We start from the raw sequence: 24,815 nt of genomic DNA, 5'->3' as shown, positions 1-24,815 counted from the left end.
AAAAACTGTTAATTTAGTCTAATTCTTATAGTGGAAGATATACTGCACACTAATGCTGTAGTTTCTGCTCCCAAAATTTTTCATCTTTGAGATTAATTTATCCTTTTATTTATTCATTTGTCTGTGGAACTATGAATATTGGTTAACACAGAAAAAAAGTTTCCTTCTTAAGTTGAAGCAGAGTATTGCAGGGACGTTTTGTAAAAGTAAGCAAAGTACCTGTTTTCTACTTGCTGCTATTTAGGAGGGACTATGGCATCTCATCCTTAACAGGAAGGGATTACCCTAGATTTATAGATTTTCAAAGAGGAACAACAAAAGTCAGATGGGCCATAAACACTTACAAAACTTTGTTACTAAATTATACACAATGGAAATTGCTATAAGTCTGTTATAAGTACACAGTAGTGGATTTTGACTAAGGGGTCAGCTAAAAGAGAAGAGAGAGAGATAGAAATTTAAGAGAGGAAGAGAGAGAAAATGAAAGAGAGAGAGAAAGACAAAAAAAAAAAAAAACAGAGAGAAAGAGAGAGAAACAGAGAAAGGGCCACAGAGATCCAGCTGATGGGGTAAGCACCACCGAGACTTTGTAAAGGCACCTTTTCAAAACTAAATTTTCCCCACCTGGAGCTAAGTTTCTTTCTTGCTATGCAAATTAGTTATCTTCTTCAGTTTGTTCTTCTAGACCTCTCTGCAAATAGATCAGAGAGTTTATGGGGGACTTTAGGAGCCTTGATCAGGGAATAAAGACTACTGAGCTGGCCTTTGGCCAACAGTTCATGCTCTCTCTTCGACCTCATTCCTGTACTTGCCCTGTGCTGTGTTGTTCTTAGCTCCAGGAGCCAGAACAAGGACAATTGTCCCAGGAAAGTTGCCCTACCTCTGCCTGGCCCCCTTTTCATCCACATACTGTTCTTTCTCACACTGTGGTCTCACCAACCCTTGGTCGGCTCCCTGGCCATCTGGGACTATGCCATAGATGCATTGCAAGTAGTTCTTTCAATGTGATAATCTTTGTTTCTTCCTGGAATATGTAGTTTCCTTCTAGATTAGACTTTCATTATTTCATCTGATTGGTAATTATTTTAAGTGTCTAGTTGGTTTTCTAGTAAAAGAGAGATTAATTCTTAGCATAAGGTTGAAAATATTCTTTCAACAGTAACACTAAAATAAAATGAGTGACAATTATTTTGCTGCTCTCCTATATCATTAAGGCTGATATCACTCAGGAAAATTGGGTTTAGTAATAACTCCATTAAGACCTTGAGGCAATTCTCTATCTATTAGGGCAACATAAAGATAATACTGTAAGATTGTATAGCCTCGATTCTAGTCAGATTATCTGATTTATTCTTTCTGTCCACAAGTCTTGTATGACAGCAAAAAAATTAAAAAGAGGTGGTACCAAAAACAATAAAACAAAAACTCACATATAATTCCCATAGAATACAGAGTATACCTATATTTTGTATCTGTGCATGCTTTAGCTGGATAGCTGGAATACAGTTGCCAATCAAAACAGAACTCAGGGACCCTCAGCTTATCTTTTTGGAGTGTTAAAACAAGTAAAATGTTCTTTCTTCTCTCCAGCAACCAATTTTTCAAAATCCTATAACAGCTCAATTACCTTTGAGACTTCCCTCTCAGATTTGGCTGAAATTGGCTAAAAGACTAGAAAATTTATTCATGGAAATGAATGATGGACAACATAATCACTGAAGTTTCATTTCCTTATGTTTTATTTGCTTAGCCTGTTAGTAATAAAAAAAATCACTAGAATCCCTTTTAGCAACTTATCTCTGTGTGATTATGCCTTGCTCCTCTATTTTCCCTTTGTCCTGAGCTACTGATTGAAGTGCTTTGTGAGATCTAGCTATGATGACTTAGAGAGTTTTCATTTCCTAAATTAGTGTAATAGAATCACAGAATAATTCCAGTTGGAAGGACCATCAGGGACTCTCCCAGTCTAACATCCTGCACAAAACATGGCCAACACTAGTAGACCAGGTTACTTTAGCCAGGCTGTCTTAAAGACCTTCAACAACAGAGACTGACCAACCTCTTGGGAACCTGTTCCACAGCTTGACTGTCCTCATGGTGCATTTGTTTTTCCTTATATCTACTCTAAGCCTCTCATTTGCTTTTATGCCTGTTGTCTTTCATCCTCACACTATGCACCCCTCGAAGAGCCTGACTGAAGCTCTTCAGTGACTCCTCACAGAACAAGTACCCCATGATTTCATGTTCTGGCTAACAAGGCACACTGATGGGTCACTTGCTGCCCACAGGACCCCAGATCCTTTTTTTGCAAAGCCACTTCCCAGCAAATAAATTTCCAAACTATATTCTTTCAAGAGGCTCTTCCTTTGCATTTCTTGATTAATGTAATGGGGCTTCTGTGGCCCTATCTAGATCCCTCTGAATGAGGGAAATGAGCTCTGTGACTAAGCATGATGACTTTTCCACCTTTGATTTAAAGCTGACAGGTGATGGAGGACTTTCAAACAACCCTGTTGGGGTTGTTGGTAGATGAAAAATTAGATATGAGCAGGCAACGTGCACTTGCAGCCCAGAAAGCCAAGAAAACATCTTGGGCTATAAAGCCTTTGCTGTCTCAGGGTCCTGGGGTGCAGCCTGGCTGGGGGAAAAGACTCATAGGGTTTGAGTTATGTGACATAATTCTCAACTTGTCCTTGTCTACTTCTAGGACTTCACCTTCTTAAATCATGCCTATAAAGCAAGAAGGGCAGGGGATTCTGCTGGTCCTTCTTCTTTTTTTATTGTTTCGTTATATTTTTCAGACTTTATGCAGTTTTATTCTTGTAGAACTCTGATGTCATACTCCTGAAGAAAATGCATACTTATTTGAATGGTAGGGGGTACTGCATGTGGTGGAAAATCCTGCAAAAAAATCAGGACCTTCTGATATAAGTAATCTCCTTTTAAGATATCTAAAGTCTCATGTATTCATCAGTAAGATTTCCTGCAGTCTCTCTCAAGAATCTGCTTGATATAAACCTCTGGAATATGTTAATAATCAGAGGCTATTGTTCTGTGGTCCTGCAGTGTCTGTCCATCTTATCTAGGAAAGGACTTGAATTTCTTGAACTTTAAAAGTTTTTAAAAGTTTCAGGAAAGCAAGCACCTGCTTCTCAATAACCCAGAAACTGTGAATATAATTTCTAACTATGCAGATTTTCAGAAATGGCTTCTAAGTCTTATACTTCATCATTTTACTTACAGTGTTTCTTTCAAACATTCAAACTCTTTATTGTCAGTTCTAGTTTATAAAATTCTAAAAGTGATAATGTTTGATTTTCCTTTCTCACTATTAAACAAAGAGCTTCCTTCCACCATTTTTATTAGCTATTATTGTAAAGTGCTATGTCTGACTACAAAACTGTTTTTCCTGGCCATAAATTTGCTTTCCTACGTATAACGTGTTGCTGTAGGTTGAATCCTCTATACATTTATCTTTGTGTGTGTAGTTGCATGCATGTGTGAAAGTGCTTTTAGTTGCTCCATTCTAATTCTGCTCTCAGGTTGACAAATGTTGCAGTTGTATTTGGAACCATTTTGAGAAAGGGTAAAGAAACTTAATCTTGATAATGCTTTATGGTCCAGATCTTATTGACTGATGCAGCACTTTATTCTGTGGAACTGGAAGTTTAGTTACGTGCATAGTTCTTGGCTGCCATAAAGCTTAGCTTTCTCAGTGGTTTGCTAAGTTAGTCTGGAGGTATAGGGCTTTAGAGCAGCCATCTTCATGGGCAAAAGGAGGCCTTTAACTGGTATATCAGGCACATTATTCCTTTAGTTCAGACCAGAACTTTTGGCACTTGTCTTTAATACCAATCTAAGAAAGGAGTTGGCTTGTGCTACTTCCTTGCCACGAGGGGGAGAGTTTTCTTTTTCCCTGTTCCCCTTCCTCTTCTACAGTGATTATGACTATTTGAACTGAATTTTTGCCTTGTATTCTGATAATATTATTATGAATGGGATACTCACACATGCCCAGAAATACTCACATGAGAGGTGTCAGATCCTATGAGTTCATCAGTATGTATCTCATGGTAGTCTTGCATCTTGTGAGAAAGAGACCATATGGACTAAGAAGTGGTATGGTAATGTCAAATTGAATTTTCTACAAACAAAATGAGAAAATACACTAAAGAGAAACATGAGTTATCAACAGTTGTATGTTTTGTCTGTTAGCATAGTTAAAGACAAGTGAAGGATAAGGAAAATGTAGCTCAGAATATTCTAAATATTCTTTAAATAGACATAAAATCAATAATTTGTAGCATATGTTCCCCATAGTTTAAATGAATGCCTCTTTTTCCATTCTCAGAGAAAAGAAGAAAAAAACAACAATATAAGCAGAGTTTCAATAGCTGTTTAGAAGAAAGCACATTTTAAAGAATTCTGATTTCTAGGATTCTTATATTTAGTATTTATTCAGCAGCTGTCTCAGATTTCATTCATCATCTCAGAATTGTATGCCAAAATCTAGTTTCCTTTAATGTTTTCAATATGATAAAATTGAACACCTTCATTTTTAACAAGGATGTCTGAAAATAGGATGCTGACAAAAATAGTAAATCTCAACTTCCAGAATCATCGTGTTCTAAAGCAGTAAAAAGCCTGAATTCATTAACTCAGGAAAATTGATAGTTTAGGGATGTAGTCTGAAAATTGTTTAACTATTCATCTTTTTTTAAATATTTTAAATGTTTAATTTTTAATATTTTGTGGAAATATCTATTAACATGCTTCAGTGTTTAATATAGCTACTTATATCATTGTAGCATATAAAATACAGTAATTGTGATTGTTTTCCATGTAGAACTAAAAAAAAATCAGTCAAATTAATTTCCAAGTTTTACTACATAACAGAATTTTCTAAAATTCATCAAGACATTTGTTGAATATTTTGATTTTTTCAAAGCCAAACTCTGCTCTTTTGTAAGGTTGTGCATATTATGTCTTCTTTAATGGTAGACATTCTGCAATTAAAGCTTGAATTTATGGTATTGTTTGGCCATGCAAGACACGTTGCTGTCCCCTGATCCTTGAGGTTCTTTCCTGACTACTCTCTGACAAAACCCAACACACTTCTACTCAGATGTCAGATGGTTAATGGTGATATGCAAAGAAATCACAGGCAGTAATAGAAGCTGTCTTATGTATTAAATAGTTCCTAATTCTGTATCTAGTCCTATTGACTTCTTATTTAGTTTCCCTAACAAATCTGGCTAAATCAATTCAAATCATCCTGAAAAATTATATTATTGTCAGTTCATCAATAAGAGAGGAAGAGCTGTGATACTCAGGTGTTTTTTAAAGGTTAGATAGAAATATTCTAATTTGCCAAGAAGTGATCCTTAAATTCCATCTTAACACTCTACCCACAAGAGTGCTTCTGTCAAGATCCACCTTTATGAACATAAGGAGGGACTGAAGTGAGAAGCTGTGACAGATGTTAGAGATAAGGAAGTGTTTGGAAAATATTTGCCCTTTTTTGGGTGATTTTTTCCCCCATGTTTTCTCTCTTTCTCACCGCTCCCTGAGCCCTGCACCCATGGAGCCAGGGCTGCCTGGTGGCTTTGCCATGTTTCCAGCCCTGTGCAGGACTGGTTAACAGGAAAAGTGCTTTTCCTGTCTTTCCAGCACATTTTTTTTTCTTCCTGTCAGGATACAGAATGCCCTCTGACTAGCTGGAAACCAAGATGAAACATAAATCTGGGGAATCACTGAAATGTTCTTTTTCACTCAGGTTCACAGGCCCTCATGTAACACAAAAATGTGGTACAGACACTTACTGTTCCATGAATCTTTTTTTCTGGACTTTCTGAGGCTCTTCCACAATTAGTGACTTATTTCTATTATCCCCTCTCATTTCAGTGTAGAAATGGTGGGATTAAGAATTTACCGTCAAGGCTTTTATATAATGGAAAAAGTATTTCTGCTTTTCCTAAACAGATGAAAGACTGGCTAGCATCTTACAATGAACATTAATTTTGAAAGCCATCATACTAATAAAATAAAGTCAAATCAATAATATAATCAAGCAAGAAAATGAAATTAAAATTCATAAAGGTGCAATACACCTCAGGTTCAAATATTTTAATTATGATTGCTTTAAGCATTTTTCTTTGTTTTTCTTCCCCTTTTTCACTACACACAACTGTGTGCCTTGTCTGTGTGTGTAGTATTTGACAATGTGGTAGATCAGTGAAAAATCAGAAAGCATAGAAGTACTTAACAGAATAATGCTGCATTTTCATACTGTCAGGGTGATTAATGACAACCACTGTAGTTTGCCAGTAAAGGAAAAGGAGAAAATGTTGCTGCCTTTCTGAACTAATACTCTTTAGTAGACACTGTGGGAGACTGCAAGCCCAGAAATAAATTCCTCTAATAACCATGAGTGTCTTTGTCCCTGCAGGGCACTAAACAGACCAACAATTCTCTTCACTATCTTTAAATCCTCCGGCACAACAGCAATGCCTGTTCCAGTGCATTTCTTATCTCCAGTTTGGACACACAGTCTTTTGGTCAGTTCCCCAAGTCTTTCTGCATCCTATAAAGTGCCTTCATCTTCCACATCCTGTAGCAGGATAGAGCTAATTTCCAAGGTGTCTGCACGGGAAGCACCCATGAGACATGGTGATCCTAGCAAACTGAGCTGCTCACGGTTGTGGTTTTGGCATCATTTCTCCAATCATTTCTGAAAAGGCAGTTACCTGTAAATGATATCTGTGTGCTCTGTTCTGCTGTAAAAATGAGAGGGCAGTTATCCACATCAGACCAAGAAGGGGATTTGTAGTTTGATGGCTCATAAGTACAAGGATTCTGTAACCACCTGTCGTCTACCTCCTCATGCTGACTCGCTTGTGCCTCTGTAAGTCAGAAGCAGCTCTACTGCTTTCAGTGGATTTGCACTGCTATAAGAAAGGAAAAAGTAGAAAAAGAGCACTAGAACTCATGGCTCTTGAAAGGGATAGAAATAATTTTGCAACAAGGTTTTGTCTCAGCTTGTTGTCCACGGAGCAATAGTATACAAATATACAATCATATATGAAAATATTTATAGAAAGAGACTTAGCAGTCATCTTTGAGTCTCCAAGTCAATTCTCACCTGGATTTGCTCTTTTTACTACACCTCTTTTCAGACTTGTCATCTAATGCTATAGTTGATAGTAGCAGAAGTTACAGGTGCTTAGTTTTTAAAATCAAGTCCATGACAGTCAGGGCAAGAAAGATGTAGCATCTTGCCTGGTGAAAGAAAATAGGACCTAATGACAATAGTCATGTACTTTTTCTTCACCAACTCAGTTTATTTCAGTAAGTGTTGCTGTTAACCCAATAGTCAGTCACAATCTTCCAAAGTATCCTCTAAAGTATCAGTATTGCTATAAAGCAAGGAATAAAGTGACATCATAAAACAGTGTGGGAGCTCAGACAGATATAGAAACTGAGCTGGGCAGTGGCACAGACCTCCTGGCGCTGGTGCAGTGGAAGCCATGGGAGAGATAAACTCAAGGCAAGAACAAGAAGAGAAGACACCACCCTGGCCACTCTGCTCTGTGGAGAGAGGATGTAATAAGGACATCACTTGTATGAGAATGCAATAGGGACTTGATAACCTAGAGGATTGTGTTGCTAAGGGAGCAGGGGCAAAGGGTTCTGAGTGGAAAATTTTGTGCAGAAGTTAGAGAACTATAAATACCAATGAACAGTGTAATAAGTACAGTAATTTCACGATTATAAACTGCACCTGATTATAAGCCGCACTTTCATTCACAGCGAACTTTCACAAAGTTGCCAATTAGTAACAGAATCACGGGATCGCGGGGTTTACTTGCAGGTGATGACCTTGGAAACATTATTTCCAAGCTATAAAAGATACAGACAATAGCTGTGGCAGCATACCCTGCAAGTTTTATTAACAAGCGAAAAAAGATACAAACAATAATGTGGTCATTTTACAAGCATTTCCAACAAATCTGCATTACCTTTAAATAGCCACTCAGCTGGGCAGCTGCACAGCCGCGCGGGCAGACGAGGAGCCAGGCAGCCACGCGGGCAGTCACATGGGCAGGCGGGGAGCCGGGCGGACGGCTGAGCAGGCAGGTGGGCAGGGAGCCACGCAGCCGCACAAGACTGAAAACACCGAAAAATACAGAGAACTATCCCGGGCTCGGATTGGCAGCACCGCCCCACCACCGGGGCCGCATGGGCTCCGGCTTGGCTGCTGCAGGCTCTCACTTCCGGGTTGGAAAATTTCTGAACATATATAAGCTGCTCCAGAGCACAAGCTGCACTTCTGGGTAGGGACCAAAACTTTAGTCAAAATGGTGTGGCTTATAATCATGAAATTACTGTACTTTTTGCTTGCATAACATGGCCCATGCCCTCAGTCACTGCAAATCGAAAGGTAGAATACATAGCATTGAGAGTACCTGCTAGAAATGTTGAAACAGTAATGTAGAACATGCTTGCCATGATCTGAACACTGCAGAACATGTTAAGACAGAGCAGAAATGATAAATCAGCATTTACAGTCATTTAGGGATACCTCATTGAATTGCCTTTGAGCTCTCTGTGTACTTGGAAGGAAAATAGGTGAGACTGAAGCTGAGAATGGAATTCTTGATTCAACTTGCCCTTTGTGCTGGTATAACTGGGAGCTCTGGGAGTGTGCTATGTAGCCTCTTCAGTCTCCAAGATTCTGATAGAGACAGAGGAAGAGCACACTTTTTGTGAAGACTATCATATAGCTGAATTCTAAGCCGTGTAGGCTTCTAAAGTCTTGAATATATATCCATTAATAGAGTAGGAAAAGGTTGTATTGGAAAGAAAATTAAAATGTCTGTGAAAAACTAGTAGTTTTCTGGGACTTATCATTATCTAAAATTTTTATATTGTATAAATGTCCAGCTTTGATTAAAGTGAATGGAGTGGTTATTCTCTACCTTAACTCTGAATTGACTGATTAATAAACAGTGAATTACAGAGCAGAAATTAAAAAAACCCACAGTTTTAACTCTCTAAATTTTTCCCTCTCTCTTTCATTTGTAACTTCAAAATAGCAATATTGTCTTTCAAAAAGACAACATGACAGCTAAGCTCATTTTGTTCCTCCATTATTTTAATTTTCTTTTTTTTCTTTTTTTTTCTTTTTTTTTTAATACTTTCATTTTTATCACCTATGTAAGTCCTGGGATGCAATCAGGGTTCCTCGACAGTTGGGCTAAATGACAGCAGGTTGCTGACTTAGCACTGTCAAAGGGTGCCAAGTTAAGATGCTCCACATTCCTTACCTGTGACAGAGAAGGCATAGCAATAGGTAATGGGGATAACTTCATTATGCACTGCCTTGGTCCTAGGTAAAGAGAGGAATTAGTAAATAATTAGTAAATCATGAATACATAGTTATTTTACGTATTTGGTATTTCTAAAACTGCCCGGCAGTATTCTTTCTGCTGCTGTCAGCAGTGTTTGTAAAGGAGACTTTCTGTACAAATTCAGCAAATCTTCTAGTGAGCTAAACCTCACCTCCAGGTTAATGACTGCTCAACGTAGCCCTATGTTTGCTAAATGAGAGAGGAACAAGTGCAACTTCACATTCTCCAAACAAGTAGATGAGAATGAGGATCCAGTGACAGTTTTCAGACTCCAGAAATCAGCAGCCATGGTATGGAGCAGAGTGGTCTGTCTCAGCTTACACTTGGCACTCAGGAGCTCTTCATCCCCTACAACAGAAATCTATTGATCTCTTGATTATTACTTGTGAAATTGTTAGTGCCGTGGTTTGACAGTGACATCCTTTTGGGTTTATGGACTTAAAACAGTGGGGTTGACTAACACCATATATTCCTGCGGACTACATGCTCAGTGGAGTTTATGATGATAGAATCATAGAATATTGAATCCAACTTCTGACCCTTTGGTAGGCACACCAAGACTCACAAGAGCATTTTCCAAATGCTTCTTGAACTCTGTCAGTCTTGATGCTGTGACCACTTCCCTGGGGAGCCTGCTCCAGTGGCCAGCCACTCTCTGGGTGAAAAAACTTTTCCTGATATCCAACATAAACAACTTTCCCAAACCTTCATCTGCTACCCAGTTACATAACATCTGGTGAATGGTGGAAGCTATGGCCATCAGCTACAGCAGATGGATTATATTTTGTGCATTTTTTGTGCGGTGTATGTGCACCCTGGAGGGGACCCAGCATCCAGCCAGGCCAGCCTTGACAGTGCTAAACAGGTCAATCTTACACTCCATCTGCACAAATCTTTTGCAGGTAGGTTTGGTATTAGTACTGTTTGAGTAAAGAAAGGTAGATTATTGCCCCAGAGTGGCACAGAGATTCTGAGTAGGAAGTCTGAATTTTAGTCCTAGGCTTTTACTGCATCGCCATTTTTTCCACTTAGTATTAGAAAGCACAAGAAATCTTGGCTACAGTGATGTGATAATCCTTGAATTTGAACATTTTCCCTAGTCAGCATTTTGTATTTGAAGTTTCCTTTGAAGTGTAAATTATGCACTGAAGTCATCAGTGCATACCACACAAAGAGTAAAAAATTGAAATAAAGTCTTTGTATACATATGTATACAGACAAGTATGTATTTATGTACATTGCATATACACAGTTAAACTTTTATATGGATGTAGCTGTTGAATTAAATTGTTATTAGAAAGAAAATATATTTGAAGTTGCATAGAAAATGTTAAGAAGATTTTACTTCAGACAATGAATAATCTAACAATTAGGATTAAATATAATTTTAAGGGATTCTCATTTTAATGCTCTTGATATTATAAGTAATACAAATGGTGTGTTGTGTTTGATTTCCACTAATGTGCAGCTCCTTCTGTCATCTGGTTTTCTACTGAGACATATTTATAGTAAGTAGAATAAATTAATTACAGAACCTTGTAATACAAGGATGTAATTCCATCTAGTAAAAACCCCTGAAGTGGAACCTTGAGATGTTTGCTATGTAAGGGAAGCAAAGCATAGGTAAGTAGACTTTGCTGGTATGTCAAAGCTTTTCCCTAGGGGTAATGTCCAAAAATAAGAAAGATTGTTTTATTCTTCAACAGCTTGTTTTACTGGGCTTTTTTTGGCTAGCATAGAAAGGAGTAGGATTCTTTCTACTTTCATCTCCTTCCCTTTCTTTTGTGTGCATATGTCTCCAAATGAGCAGCATGTTTTTTTCCATGCTAATTTCAAGCAAGCTAAACACCTGCTTGGCTAGTTTTTCTAAGTAGGTAGTTCCCTAGGTTTTGAATTTTAAACACATTTTTTAAAAAAAACCCTCAATCTACTTATTTGACCTTGTACTGATAAAGGAACAACAAAAGTAAGATTTCTCTAAAAAATACAAGGCAGATCTTGGTGTGAGTGCAGTATTTTTATCTGTGTTTACAGAGTACAATGTGCTTAGTCAGCTATTTCTTTCTGCAGTTAAGCACCACTTTCACAATAATTTCAGTCTATTCTGTATTGCAGAAGCCCTGTTAGGATCAGTAAGGTTCTTTGCTGGTGCTGGAATGTTCCTGTGACAGTCACCAGATTCACCTGGGACTGAACAAGACGTAATCAGGGCTCAGAGAACTAAAAAAAAATACCTTACCACAGCTTGATCGAAAACAACTGTTCTTCCCTAGTTAAACAACTTAGCATGTCTTTTCCCACAGTGATTTGGGAGAAACTAGTTGAATGAGAATGCTGTACTGCTCCCCAGGAGCTGGCAGAGGACTGGGAGCCTTTTTAAACTACTCTAGGGGTTTTCTTTTCAAAGAAATCAAGCTGGCTGTCATCTTCTAAATGGAACTGTATAGCTCTCTCCTTTTCAGAAAAGGGAAGTTGCTTAAGCTCAAAGAGCTTCTTTGCTGTCATTACTTTCTCCTCCAGGGACTATAATTTCGAGTTTCCACACAGTTACAGGGGAAGGGGATAAAGTATCTGTGGAGCACCAACTGCAGAAGCATCCATTGCAGTTAGCTTGTTACTCTGGCAAACAAGGAGGGATTTTCAGGACTTTCTTTAGTGTCGGAGACAAAGCACTGGGAATCTCAAAATCTTCTTGTGAAAATCTGAGTCAGTACTTTTTTCTGCTGATTAAAAAAATAAAAAGTTTGTACCCTGGAACTGCAGTTCGGCAAATCCTAAGCAAAATGAAATGATAATTTGAAGTTACTGGATATTTGTTCAAGCACTGTTAGAATCAGTAATGATTCTCTTGCAGCTGTGGTAGGTCATGGACCAACACTGGGATTGGAGTGTCAGGTTTGTCTTCCAGGGACACACTGCCATCTCTTTTTGGTTCCTGCCTAAACTTCCATTTCTCTCTGACTTATGTGTCTGGCACGCAGATCTGAGGAGTTGGAGAAAAAATGTATTGCTAGGCTGGAAATCCCTGAGATGCCAGCCACAAGGTAGGGTGGGAAATATGATTAAAAAGGGCAGGGAATTGAAGCCTCTTCAGTCCCTGTTGTAAATCTGCACTTCTTAGTTGTATCTTATTGCTCTTCAGAGCATCTTGTTTTTCTCCTGTGAAAACTGAATTGTTCATTATGCTAAATATTAATAGTTATAGAAGACATACTTCCTTCTAACAAAGAGGATCAGTATTGAAAGAAAATAGAGGTATACTATTCAGCCAAACCTTGCCCTGCCCCTTCTTCTCCTATGTGTTGTTCACAGTCTTCCTCCAGATTCTTTCCTGCTTCAGTTTTCTTTTCTGCAAATTTAATGAAACAGTAAATGTTGCTGCAATCCAAACTATAGATATTTATTTTGCTTTGAGCAAAAGTACAGACCTGCTTGGAAGATTTATTTTCCATATTCCAAACTCCTTGATTTTATGAGCAAATTAAAACATCTACATTAAATTCAACATAAGCCTGTGCTACATAACAATTAAAATTCTCGTTGTGAATCCTGGACAATTTTCCTAGAAAGAGTTCTCTGGGGTTTTTTATGACACAAAAAATTCTGTCGCTCCCAGAGGCTGCAGTTGCAGAAAGAAGTAGGCCAAATGTACATAATTTTAAAAATTTTCCTCGACTTAATGTCTCATAGTGCCTGAGTAATGTTTTTGTATGACACAAAGGAGTGATAAAGAACCCTGATACTCTTATTGCTGTAAACATGCCTGTGAAGTCATGATGTGCCAATTACCATGACTATGTGTTCATGTTTAAAATATGGGCAGCTCCACCATGCTGCCCAATTGTTTATGCTAATAAAGCACCCAAGGCTCTCTTCTGTGATATAATGTTGAAAGGATTTATAGCTCTGAATTTTCATACCAAAGTGTGTCTCTCTAAAACATCAAAATATTAATTGTGAAAAATTCACCTCATTAAATACAAAACATGAATATTCTGCAGAGCTTTGTGCATCACTTTTCCTTGGTTAGTTTATCTACAGGAAAGTAAAATATGCCTTATTAAATAGTTAGGTCACAGTAGCAGTGGCAAACTATGGTCATTTTAATCAAGTCTTTTTTAATATACCTGACAGTTCAATTAACAGGTATTAACTAAAAATATCTCTAGCTGGGACACTTAATAACTAAAAGTTAATTGTAACTGCTTTGAAATCTTTTTCTCTTTATAATTGTTTATGCCTGAAATCTAACTGTAGTTCTTTAGGATCATAATTGCATATTATTCTGCAAGAAAGTAGAAGTTATTGTACTCAAATAGAGGAGAATAGAACATGTTAAATTATATAATTAAACAGGGCTCTAATATCTAAATATAAACTTTAAATGAATTAATAAATTGTTTTGACTAATTTAAAGACTGCTAATCTAAATATACATATATTCTACTAATTACTTTCTTTACTGAGAGTGAATAAAGATTTTTAAACTGAACATGTCAGTTTTAAATTAAGTTTATTTTTAGGTTCCATTTTGGAGCTTTTATTCTGTGAATAATTCTTACTGTCCAGTGGGACTGACATATAGACTATATGAAAGATCAGAGCTTCATAATATGTGAGCCTCTTTTCTCTGATAGCAGGCCATGTCTATTCAGCTTCTATTGATTCTTGCTGTATTGCTGTATCCCCAAAGACTAGATTTCTGGTTAGCTTCTGTGTTCCATAAAAAAAAACAAAAAACAAAAATAAAGAAACAAAACATTAAAAAAAAAGGATTTTGAGGTTGGAGATAACTGAAGACAGAACCTGCATTACACTTACCTGTTACAGTCTTAATCTACATAACCGTAGAGTCTATCAATTTTTTTTTTTTTTCCTCCTGATTACTGAAGAATAGATGTGCAATGCAGACTCTTCACTGCCCTGAAAGATTAATGAAGGCCTTTGCAGTTGTAGCTGACCATGTAACACTGTACAAAGCTGGTCTCTAGGAACATCTCAGCAACAATTTCTTCAATTTTATAGCTCGCTTGCATAATTTGATCTACTTTCACATATATTTTATTCTTTGAGACCAGTGATGAGCAGACAGGATGATGTGTTTGGGATTCTTTACTAGACCCAGAATCACAGAATTCCCTGAGTGGAAATGGCCCCACAAGGATCATTGAGTCCAACTCCTGGCCCAGACAGGGCAGTTCTGGAGTCACTCCCTGTGCCTGAGAGTTGTGCAAACACTCCTTGAGCTCTGTCAGGCTGGTGCTGTGACCGCTGCCCTGGGGAGCTGTTCCAGTGCCCAACCACCCTCAGGGTGAAGAACCATTTCCTGATATCCACCCTAAACCTCCCCTCTACTGGACAGCCACAGTTTATGCTTCTGAGAGTTACCTCCAGGACTCAGAGTTCTTTTCTGGATGTTATTCCATTCAGTCATTGGAAATTTTCCTAACTGAGTTGGATCAAGTGATACAATAGGAATGCTTCCCTACTGCATGTCAGACTACAGATAACAATCTTCTATACTGGCCTTTGTAGGCATGTCTACAATTTAAATTACAATCATATGCGTTAGCCAAAATGTCTTTTGCTATTTATTCATGAAGTAAGAACTTCTACCTTGATAAATTTTACTTGACAGTGTTCAAGGTCCTTTGTTATTCATAATTATAATTAATATAATATAATATAATATAACATAATATAATATAATATAACATAACATAATATAATATGATATAATATACAGCTCACTATAATAGATAATATATAGTATATAATAATTATACAATATAATATATTATATATTACATATAATATATGATATTCTGAAATATTTTTTTTGCAAATTAGTGTGTATAATTAGGGTATCTATATATATGGAGAATATATATTTGTATAAATACATATTATTATATACATATATAAAATCTCTCATAAGCATGCCACTTTCTTTTTTTATAGGTTTTAGGTGGTACTAGTTGCCCTTGTAAGAGTAACCTTTACCATTCAGCTCTTTTCCCACAAAATGCATTGTATTTTTCATCTTTATCCTGGACATTTCAAATTTTTTTTTCATTACAGTAAATCATTATTCACAGAATTAAAAGGTAAAAAGCAAGTAAATACCATTACTGTGAAAATTATTATTAATTCTAATGAAAACATGGTTTCTGAGTATAGTATCGATTTTTGATTGTTTTTCTATTGTGCTAACAGGTGCCAGAAATATTTAAGATTTTTTTTTTTTTAAACACAGAAAAGATACTGTAAGGTATTTAATCTAAACAGGCTCTTTGTGACTTAAAAATATTTTTTCTTTGATAGCAGTATGATGAACGCTCTCCTCTCTCAAAACAGTTTACTCTGCTTTTTCATTCCTTTAAGTCCTCTAAGTCATCAACATTTTAGTTTCAGAACAAACAGAGCTGTTATCTGTATTCTCTTACAATAAGACCTAGTAACTTTTACTTGGACCCAGGTTTCTTGTCTCAAATGAATTTTCCAAATAAAGGGAAAAGGGATTTCACATGAAATTGTATTGTAAATTTTAAAAACAACAACAAAATCACTTACTAGAAAGGTTTTTAACTTTCTGAAAAGCTGTAAAATATAAAAAATACCTAGTGCCAATACAGGCATCAGTACTTTAAGAAGATAATGCTAAGTGCTCTATTATTACTATGATTTTCGGTGAAAAAAGGACATCTAATTTTCCAGCATATATATTTCTGTACACATCTTCCACACCTTAAACTGGATAAATAGCATCTTTCAGGCTCAGGAAGTCAACAGCCAGCATTAACTGGTATCATTGTCTTTTTTTGTTATTCTTCCTGCTCTAAAGCCACCATGGTAGTCGGATTTCAAGATAGGAAGTAGAAACATAAAATTGAACAGGGCAATTTTGAAGGATAAAACGTGCTATTACAGGTTGAACTAAGAACTCTGTCATTGGAAATCATGGGATTTAAGCACTTCATAGTAATTGCAGGGGACTACTGAGGGGACATCCTGTAATATATACTTTGCATTACATACACTTATGCTCTATGCCACAAATTCACTGAAATTAATTTTTTAATTTATGAATTATGGTGGTAATTTGAGGAATTTCTGAGAACTGATTCCACCAATTAGACGTTATTTTCCAGCTCTCCATAAATCTGAGTCTTAGACCTGTCTCTGTGTCCAGGCTGTGGAAACTGTCATTGAGCCTTGTCCCAGACTGGATCTGAACTGGGAACCAGAATGGGCTGCTGGATTTCACTGGTGTTGACTTTGAATCTGTCCATGAGTATTTTGTTTGGGTTGGGATCAGCAGCTCACTGTGCTCTGTCTCACCCAAGAGTGCTCTGGGTTTAGTTCAGGTGTAACCCAGGTGGAGGAGGCTCTCTCCAGGAGCCTGTCCAGTGTGCTCCAGCAGTTAATGGTCCCTTGGTTGGAGGGATGTGGGTGTAGCTGGGCAGTCCTGGCAGTCTAACACCCCTCAGTGGGACACGTGTCCTCTGTGCTGGCTGCCCCACCCTCCAGCCACCACCCTGCAGCCACAAGAACTGGGACGTTGAAGGACAGTGGAAATGCTTGCTCAGTGTGTTGTGTAAACAGCAGCACACAGACCATGTGAGGCTCCCAGCTCTGGAGAGCCCCAGAAGGGATGTTTGAGTGTCAGGACACAGCAAGGTTGGGCTAAGGGGCTGCAAGCAGGGACCTCTCCCAGAATTCCCACAATACCTGAAAAAGGGGAGCAAAGCTGGCTCTGGCTGCAGTGAGAAAGGGGTGCTGTGCACAGACTGATAGAGTGGCCCAGGTCAAGGTCTGAGTTTAAAAATGGCCCTGAAGCCCTGAGCAGAAACCCCAGGTGAGGTTTCTCACAGTCTTTGCTCACTTAAGGCTGATGATGGCTCATGCTGCTGTGCCTTAAGCAGGTCAGAGCCCCTGGGGTGGGGAAAGGAGGAGAACATCTCCCTGACAGCTAGAAGTTAATGTGATTTTTCACTCATGTTTGTTTTTATCAGATGGATACAACCCTAGAGTGGGTAAAACTAACACACTGCAGTATCCTGGCTGGAAGTGCAGTGTGCACTGTCACCTTTTGTGGATGAAATGTGTATAATACCCTTCACATGCAGGCAGAAATACTGGTTTGGATTTCCATAAAATCGAGCCATTGTTTTTTTCATGTAAAAATTTTTATTTGGTGTTTCCTTGTCATGCTTTTGATGGTTACACTGAGAAAATTATGGAATTTTTGGTTTTATTACCAATTGCATGGATAGTTTTAATGTATGAGACAGTTGAAAAATATGCTACACTTTCACCTAGGTCCCATTTAATCAAACATTACTTTATTTTTTATAGGGAAAAGTTGTTACCTACATTTAATCCAGGTGTTGAGACAAAGTTCTCTAAAATACATGATTGCATCTCTGTTCTTATGAAGGAAAACTGTAGGAAATAAAGAATTGGAATTCTGAAGTTCATATGCCTAATAAATAGTTTTAGTTAGTGTAGAAAAAGAATATGTGTTTTATAAATTATGTGGAGTGTTTCTATTTAAACTATTGATGCACAGCATCCATTAGAATCCAATGCATTTGCTGTATAATTATTAATTGTAGATAGTTATTAAGTTTATTGCTCTCTCATGTATAATAAAAATGGATTTGTATACACATAAAAACCAACAGTGAACTGACATGACCTTGCTTTTTCTTTGTCAATTTAGTTGTCATTTTCTTTGACAGAGATGGGCACTGAATGGTATGATATCAGTAACTAGGGCAAGAAGAATAATACAATTAATACAATTCAAGATATCAAAATATTTATAACATAATTGTAATGTAGAATGTTTTTAATTCAGGTCATGCTGCCAAACCTACTTTCTGGGAAGAGGAGAGAAATTACTTTAGAATTGATGGATGGCATTGCCATAGTTGTTGTGGTTGCAGTTCATTATTTATTTGGTAGATTATAGGAGGAAGATAGGATGCAAGGGTGTGAATCCAATATGTAGAACTAAGTCTTGTCCCAGAATGGACCCACAGCAAGATCAAGATATAGCAGTGTCCAAAATGAGATAATCACCTTGAGTCCAAATGCAGAGAGGATATCGGAATTAAATATAAATTAAGAACTCACATTAATTCTGTGAAGTCAAGTGAAAACACGTAAACCTCTGAAAATGGGTTAGCTCTTTCTTTAAACAATTTAATATTAGAAGTTGTTTGACAAAATAAGTTTTCTTATTTTCTTTTCTCTTAGAATGGCCTTAAATACTAAAGTTAATGCTCTCACATTCTAATACATAATTATTTATACTACTTTGATGTTTTGTGTATTTTTTACAAGGTGCTAATTGTGCTGAATCAAGCTGACAAAACTGCAAAATTTTTGGGTTAATATTAGCATAATCCTACAGTACATTGTTTAGCAACAGTATAGAAATGAACTTTACATAATATTTTTCCCAATATAAAGAATAAAATGTATGTTTCTTACAATAACAATTTCCATGACATAAATCATGTCCTTTGGGAAATTGTATAAATAATAGCATTCTTTTTCTTGTGGGTCAATTGATTGTGAAGTTTTGCTAAACTGGAATCTATCACAAAAGTGGGTTTCATAGTTTATCAAGGACTGTTCTCAAAATATCTAGGAATTAATCAAAACATAGATGCAAAATTGAGATTTGGTTTCCAACAACAAACCAATAGAATTTTGTACCCCATCTTGTTTGTGTCTTTCCTGTTTTCAAAGGTCTTTCCTTTCACTTTTGCACAGCTTCTAAAAACACCAGTCTTGTGACACAGAACCTCAAATGCAATCCCATTATATAGTTTAGACTTCTACTGACAGTACATCCAAATTGGCATTTGTAAATCTCTGTGCAATATCATGTACAATGCTACCAAAGAATATTAAATTTTACTTATAGAAGGTCAGGTCCAGGGGTTCAGAAGAGAGGAAGGAAGGAAAGAAACAACCATACTTTTATGACTTAATATAAATTGTGCCATGTATTATCCCAGCAGTTGTCTTTGGTTGGTTTTTTTTTTTTCTTTCTTGCTCTCTGGAGGCAAAATAAATCCATTGTACACTAATGTGATAAAATGAAATTGCTCCCACAAGCCACTGTTTAACATGGTCCCTGATGGAGTGTCAGTACATATGTGAAAGGATTGGGCCAGCGTGACAGAGGTTTTTTGCTTATCAACCCAAACATGCTCAAGATAGAGGAATAAAGCTGCTTTGTTGTGTCAGAGCTCATGTACAATTTTTATGTACTTTGTAATGTGTGCAAGTCCTACATTCTCATCCAGAACCTCCTGCTTGGCTTCAGGGTGTCTGTTTGCACCTTGTTACTGAGCATGTGCTAAGGAAACCAGAGAGAAGGACACATCAGAGAGGAAATAGTGCCCAGATTTCAGTCACCCACTATCCACTGTTAGTGGCCACTATTTTGGCTTGTGCCTGTCAGAGGGAAAGGGTTTGAGGAGATGAAGACATGGATGAATGCCTACACTGGGTATTTTAGCTCAATGACTTGTCTCTGATGGCAAGCAGGGGTGGATCCCTAGGTAAGGGTTTACAAGCCCTTTAATTTTCCTCTGCTACAAATTGTGTACTTGGGTATTCCTGAGGCAGACATACACTTTCTGAGATTCCATAGTCCTGGGAATCCTGTTCTCTTATGAATCTATTCTCCATGAAGCTGTGCCAAGGCTTCAGCAATTTAGCTGTTCAGCACTGGTAGTTAATTAGGCTTTTCCTTTTGTGGGTGTTGAACTTGCCACCTGGTAACAGGATTGCACATGGTAAAACAAGCAAACAAACAAACAAACAAAGGCATCTTTGTTTTAAAGTTTAAAAAGCTTTGGAGATAGTATCATGTGTGAGCAGATGTAATACAGAGATTCAGCAAGGGAAACTCTCATTTAGGTAGACTCAGGAGAGGTGTAACCTCCCAGAGCTTGATGATGTTCAAATGGACCCACACCTGCCACTGCAGCAAAATTTACAATTTCTCTTATCATTGTAACAATATTTAGGTATTTAATCGCTGCAAGAGCCTTGAATTTTAGTCATTTGTCCTGTTGATAAATTCTCTTTGTTTTTTACTAATGTTTTATATTGATTTATATTTATACAAGAGTAACAATATTTTTTTAGACATGAGCAATAAACTGGAAACTTTTAAGCTTTAAATATGCATATCTTGTTGCAACCTTTTTCTTCTCCTTACAACTGTTATTTCCCAGAGCAAAAAGGGAGGAAAAATGTAGAGCGATGGGAGATTCAGTTTGCAACTTCTGGAATGCAAATTCAAATATATTAATATCAACTCATATTGAATTTTTTTTTACATTTAAGCTTCTGATAAGCTTCCCATGCTGAGAAGAGTAATTTTACTTTGTGAGGAATAGGAGGAAAAATGTTTTGATGTAGTGTCCAAAATGAAAGATTATTCTGGACCAAAAGAAATGGAATCTTAATTTTATTTTCTGTATGATTTTTTTTAAAGTAAAATTATTCTTTTCTTTGTAACTCTGATTACGGTAGTTATTAAAAAAAAAAAACCAAAACTGTTATAATGTGCCTTTCACTATGTTTTTTACTAATTTTGAACAATAAAAAATATAATAACCATGATAAATTATCACAGTCATTTTAATAAATAAGTTAGATGAATGACCACAATATTTAATCGGGTCAATAGTCTGCTTATATTTTCTTCTAAAAAATGAAAAGTCATCAGTAAAATGGAAAAGATTATCTGTATTCCCTCATAGTAATGTCATTTTGTTTGGTGAATTAAACTTCTTAACATTCAAATAATCAGGTAGTTTGCCCATACAGAACCAGATTATCTCTTAGAGAAATAATTGAGCATCTTTGTTTTTATCCTTTAAGTACATCCTAAAATCTATTATAATCCTGTAAAGGAGGATTATTAAACTAAACAACAGTAGCACATTTAATGATGATCTTCTAACAAAACATTCCAGCTAAGCTGTGATTAGTAATTACATTTCCACACCAATCTAACACACAGGATAACTGAATTTCTTAAGATGTAGGCTATCTGCAAACCCCTCTTATAATCTGTTTTGTAATCTGTCTTCATTTAATTTCTTTAGTATTTGGCAGTGGCCAAGTAAAACAGTTCATGAAGCTGAAGATCAGTCAGTCACTTTAGACAAAAACAGATCAGATCTTCCCAAAGTGCTGAAAGTATTTATCTGGTCATTTTGTAGTGAGCTGTAGACTTGCAGACATGGCAATAATATTTTCCATCCTTGTTTATTGTTCAAAAAAACTATGTTTTTCATGTTCCATTTTTTTTTTTCAATCATGCTTTAATTTTAGGATTTTATTTTTCTTTTTTAGCATTATTATCATTATAAAATACTCAAAGTGAAACATAGGAAGAGGTTTTATTAAAACATAGGAAATACAGGAAAAAAGGTTTTATTAGAGTCCCTTTGCACAATACAGGTGGAAATTCACTTGAAGGCCAATGCATTTTCTTGAAAAGGATTTTAGATTGATAAAACACTGATTTTTGATGCATTTGCATAGTGATAATTTCACTTCAGAGGTACAGCCATATTGCCATTTGATATAACTGTTATTAATGCTAATATATTATGCCATAAAATTATACTGATTTTAACCTGAGACAACCAACATTATTCTTTCTTTTTTTTTTTCTGTAGTCAATAAATAAAGTATCAATAGACTGTTATTTCATCTCCTTTTATACTTGCAGACGGTTTGACAAATCCTTGGAAAAGTGGAAGATTTTTCATTCTGACATGAAGAGATTTAATCATTGGCTAAGTGAAACTGAAGAGAAGCTGTCAAGAGCACAGATAGAGGCTGGAGACGTGGGGCTTGTGAAAACCAAGCAATTTATCCAGGTATGATTTAATTAGTCCATATTCTGTTTTTCTCTAGGGTTTAGGAAATGTTCAAGTCTGGGTAATCTGTATAGTTTTGCTGTTCATTTAAGGGGGATTTCTAGTGCTGAATGGACAGTGACAATTTTGTTCAGATGTGTCTGTTTTTCTGGCTAAGAATTTTCACTAGCTTGTTGTAAGATCCATTTTTAAATGAAATGAGATATATCATGACATGCTCTATTGTATTTTCATAGTTACATAGTTCTTTGGTCTTTGCTTAAAGTGCTGGTAAATTTTCATTTGGTGTTTATGGCCAGCAGGAGTATCAGATTTAATTTTGAATTCTTGTGGAAGAAATGTGATTAGCCATTGAGCTGTACAAGAGATATTCCGTGAATGATGTCTTGCAAGTATTGCTTATTTGGTTTCATGTTTTAATCAAAGGACCTGGAGGCTGCTTTTATTTGTGAAATGCAGTGTGACAGAATGGCCACTTAGCTGCAATGTGTCCAGTTCCAATTTGAATGCTTTTCATCTTGCAAGCTCTTTGAGCATCATAAGGAAAATAATAACTCTAGTTTCTTGGTAGTTTATTTCATTTCCCTCTTATGTGATTCAAATGGTAATGGGTATGAAGAATTAATTCCAAACTGATGTTTTGGAAGTAGATTGTTTCAGCTGGATAACTTGACTAGATTCTGGATTCATGTTATAAATTACTACTAAAACATAAGAAAAAAATGCTGTTAAAGTAATTGGCACTTGTACATTTGAATTGCTGTATTGAATTACTTGATTTCAGGTTGAAAGGAGTAAGGTGGGTCTAACATTAAAGCCAGAGGGTTTTTTTGAATGCAACGCTAACCTACTTCTTGGCCTACAGTTAAAAAAATAAATCACATCATTTGAATTTTAATATGTTAAGTCAACTTTTGAAAGATTTACACTGCTATTTCATGACTGTAAAACTGCTGAACTGAAAAGGAAACAAAATTATGTTGTGCAGCTATAAAAAAAAGATACAACTGTTAAGTAACACACTAAGCTAAAGCAGTTAAAATAGCAATTAAAACTTTTTTCTGAACATTACTTTCAATACTGAAGAAAGGTGTCCAAGATCTGATTTACAAAGTAGAATGTCATCAAGGAATTAAAGATGCTTTTTCAGTGGCATATGTAAAAGCTGATAGAGTTTATTTATGTGTGTGTTCTCTGAAACTTTAACTCCCTTTCTCTGTCCCACAATTTGAAAAACATATCTATTACTAAAGTAAGATGTGTATCTAGGTTGACACAAAGGTGTTACAAAGCCTTGCCCATTCTCCTTTGCTTTGCCTGTTCACCATCACCTTTCTTGGCACTATTCTTGGATCCTTGAGCAGCTTCAAAGGAGATCCTTGAGCAGCTACAAACACAAAATGGATTCATTAAAAAAAAAGAAAAAAAAAAAGAAAGAAAAAGTTTGTCTCATTTATTTCTAACCCCTTGCTAAATCAGTATTTTCCCTTGGAAGAGTTTGATTTTTGTGATTGCTGAGACAAAGGTAAGATGTATTATAGATGCTACAAATGCACTGGGTGTGTAGCACATTTCAAAGTCTCAGCAGATTAGAAGCATTATTTTTTTGTCATCATTAAGAAAGACGTTCATCCCAAACTGAACATCATGCTGAAACACCCCGAGATAGTCTTGATATGTAGAAACTTATTTCAGTTTTAAAAGACTGTTTCTGTTTTAAATTTCCCTTTCACCTAGCCTCCTTCTCATTTGTTATCCATTTATTTTCTTTAACAACATATGAGAACATTTTGAATGTATGTTTGCAGAGTGCTCTTTTCTGCCATCCATCAAGCTTTTCCTTTCTTCCCTTCTCATGTTAGAAATCCCATAAACTCATGAATTTGTCATTCAAAAATTTTGCTTAGTTCAGTACAAGAGACAAAATCTACCTTTCTAATGAAAATTCAAGTGCAAAAATATTCCAACCAATCTCAGGAATGCAGATCCAATGTTAGTTAACATTTATTTGTGGCAGAGTGCTAAGTCTGAAGTTGCACTGCTTCCACTCTTTTCATTGCTTCTTTATTTTGCTGGGTCTTGTTTCAAAAGTGTTAGGCTTCTGTGAGGCTGACTGAAGAGATCATTAGAATTTCCATTAGGGAAACAGTTAAAACAGCTGAGCGTTCTGATTTACTCAAGTAGCAACTTGTTTTATTAATGAGATCATGCTGCTTAGTGAACCTTATTCAGAATTAACAGGATTTGTTTGAAAATGCGTTACAAGCAAGTGAATAGTCTGGTGCTCGAGAAGGAACTGTTTTAGAAAAAGAAAAATATACAAAACCTTCAGATGAGTAATATTATTTCTGAGTAGGACTACTTTGGAAAAGTAAAGATTAATGTGTTCATTAATATTCAATAAATACATAGAGTCAAATGCTTATATAAACTGAAATAGTCAAAAGTATGATTAGATGATTATGTTAATAGAGGTTAA

The 24,815-nt window shown here is 36.3% G+C and overlaps 1 protein-coding gene across 9 annotated transcripts in view; it reads left to right on the top strand.

The window, feature by feature from the left end:
• Positions 1–24,815, top strand: part of DMD (dystrophin) — a 1,072,200-nt gene that overhangs the window by 496,324 nt on the left and 551,061 nt on the right. For all 9 annotated transcript variants that reach the window (XM_033051053.2, XM_033051056.2, XM_033051052.2 and 6 more), the window contains one exon: positions 22,186–22,336. In XM_033051053.2, coding sequence (XP_032906944.1) covers positions 22,186–22,336 — 151 coding nt within the window. The remainder of the gene's footprint in view (positions 1–22,185; positions 22,337–24,815) is intronic.

The sequence above is a fragment of the Catharus ustulatus genome, chromosome 2, assembly GCF_009819885.2.
Source record: "Catharus ustulatus isolate bCatUst1 chromosome 2, bCatUst1.pri.v2, whole genome shotgun sequence".
NCBI lineage: Eukaryota > Metazoa > Chordata > Aves > Passeriformes > Turdidae > Catharus > Catharus ustulatus.
The sequence above is the reverse complement of the archived record's forward strand: the minus strand, read 5'-3'. Positions and strand labels throughout refer to the sequence as shown.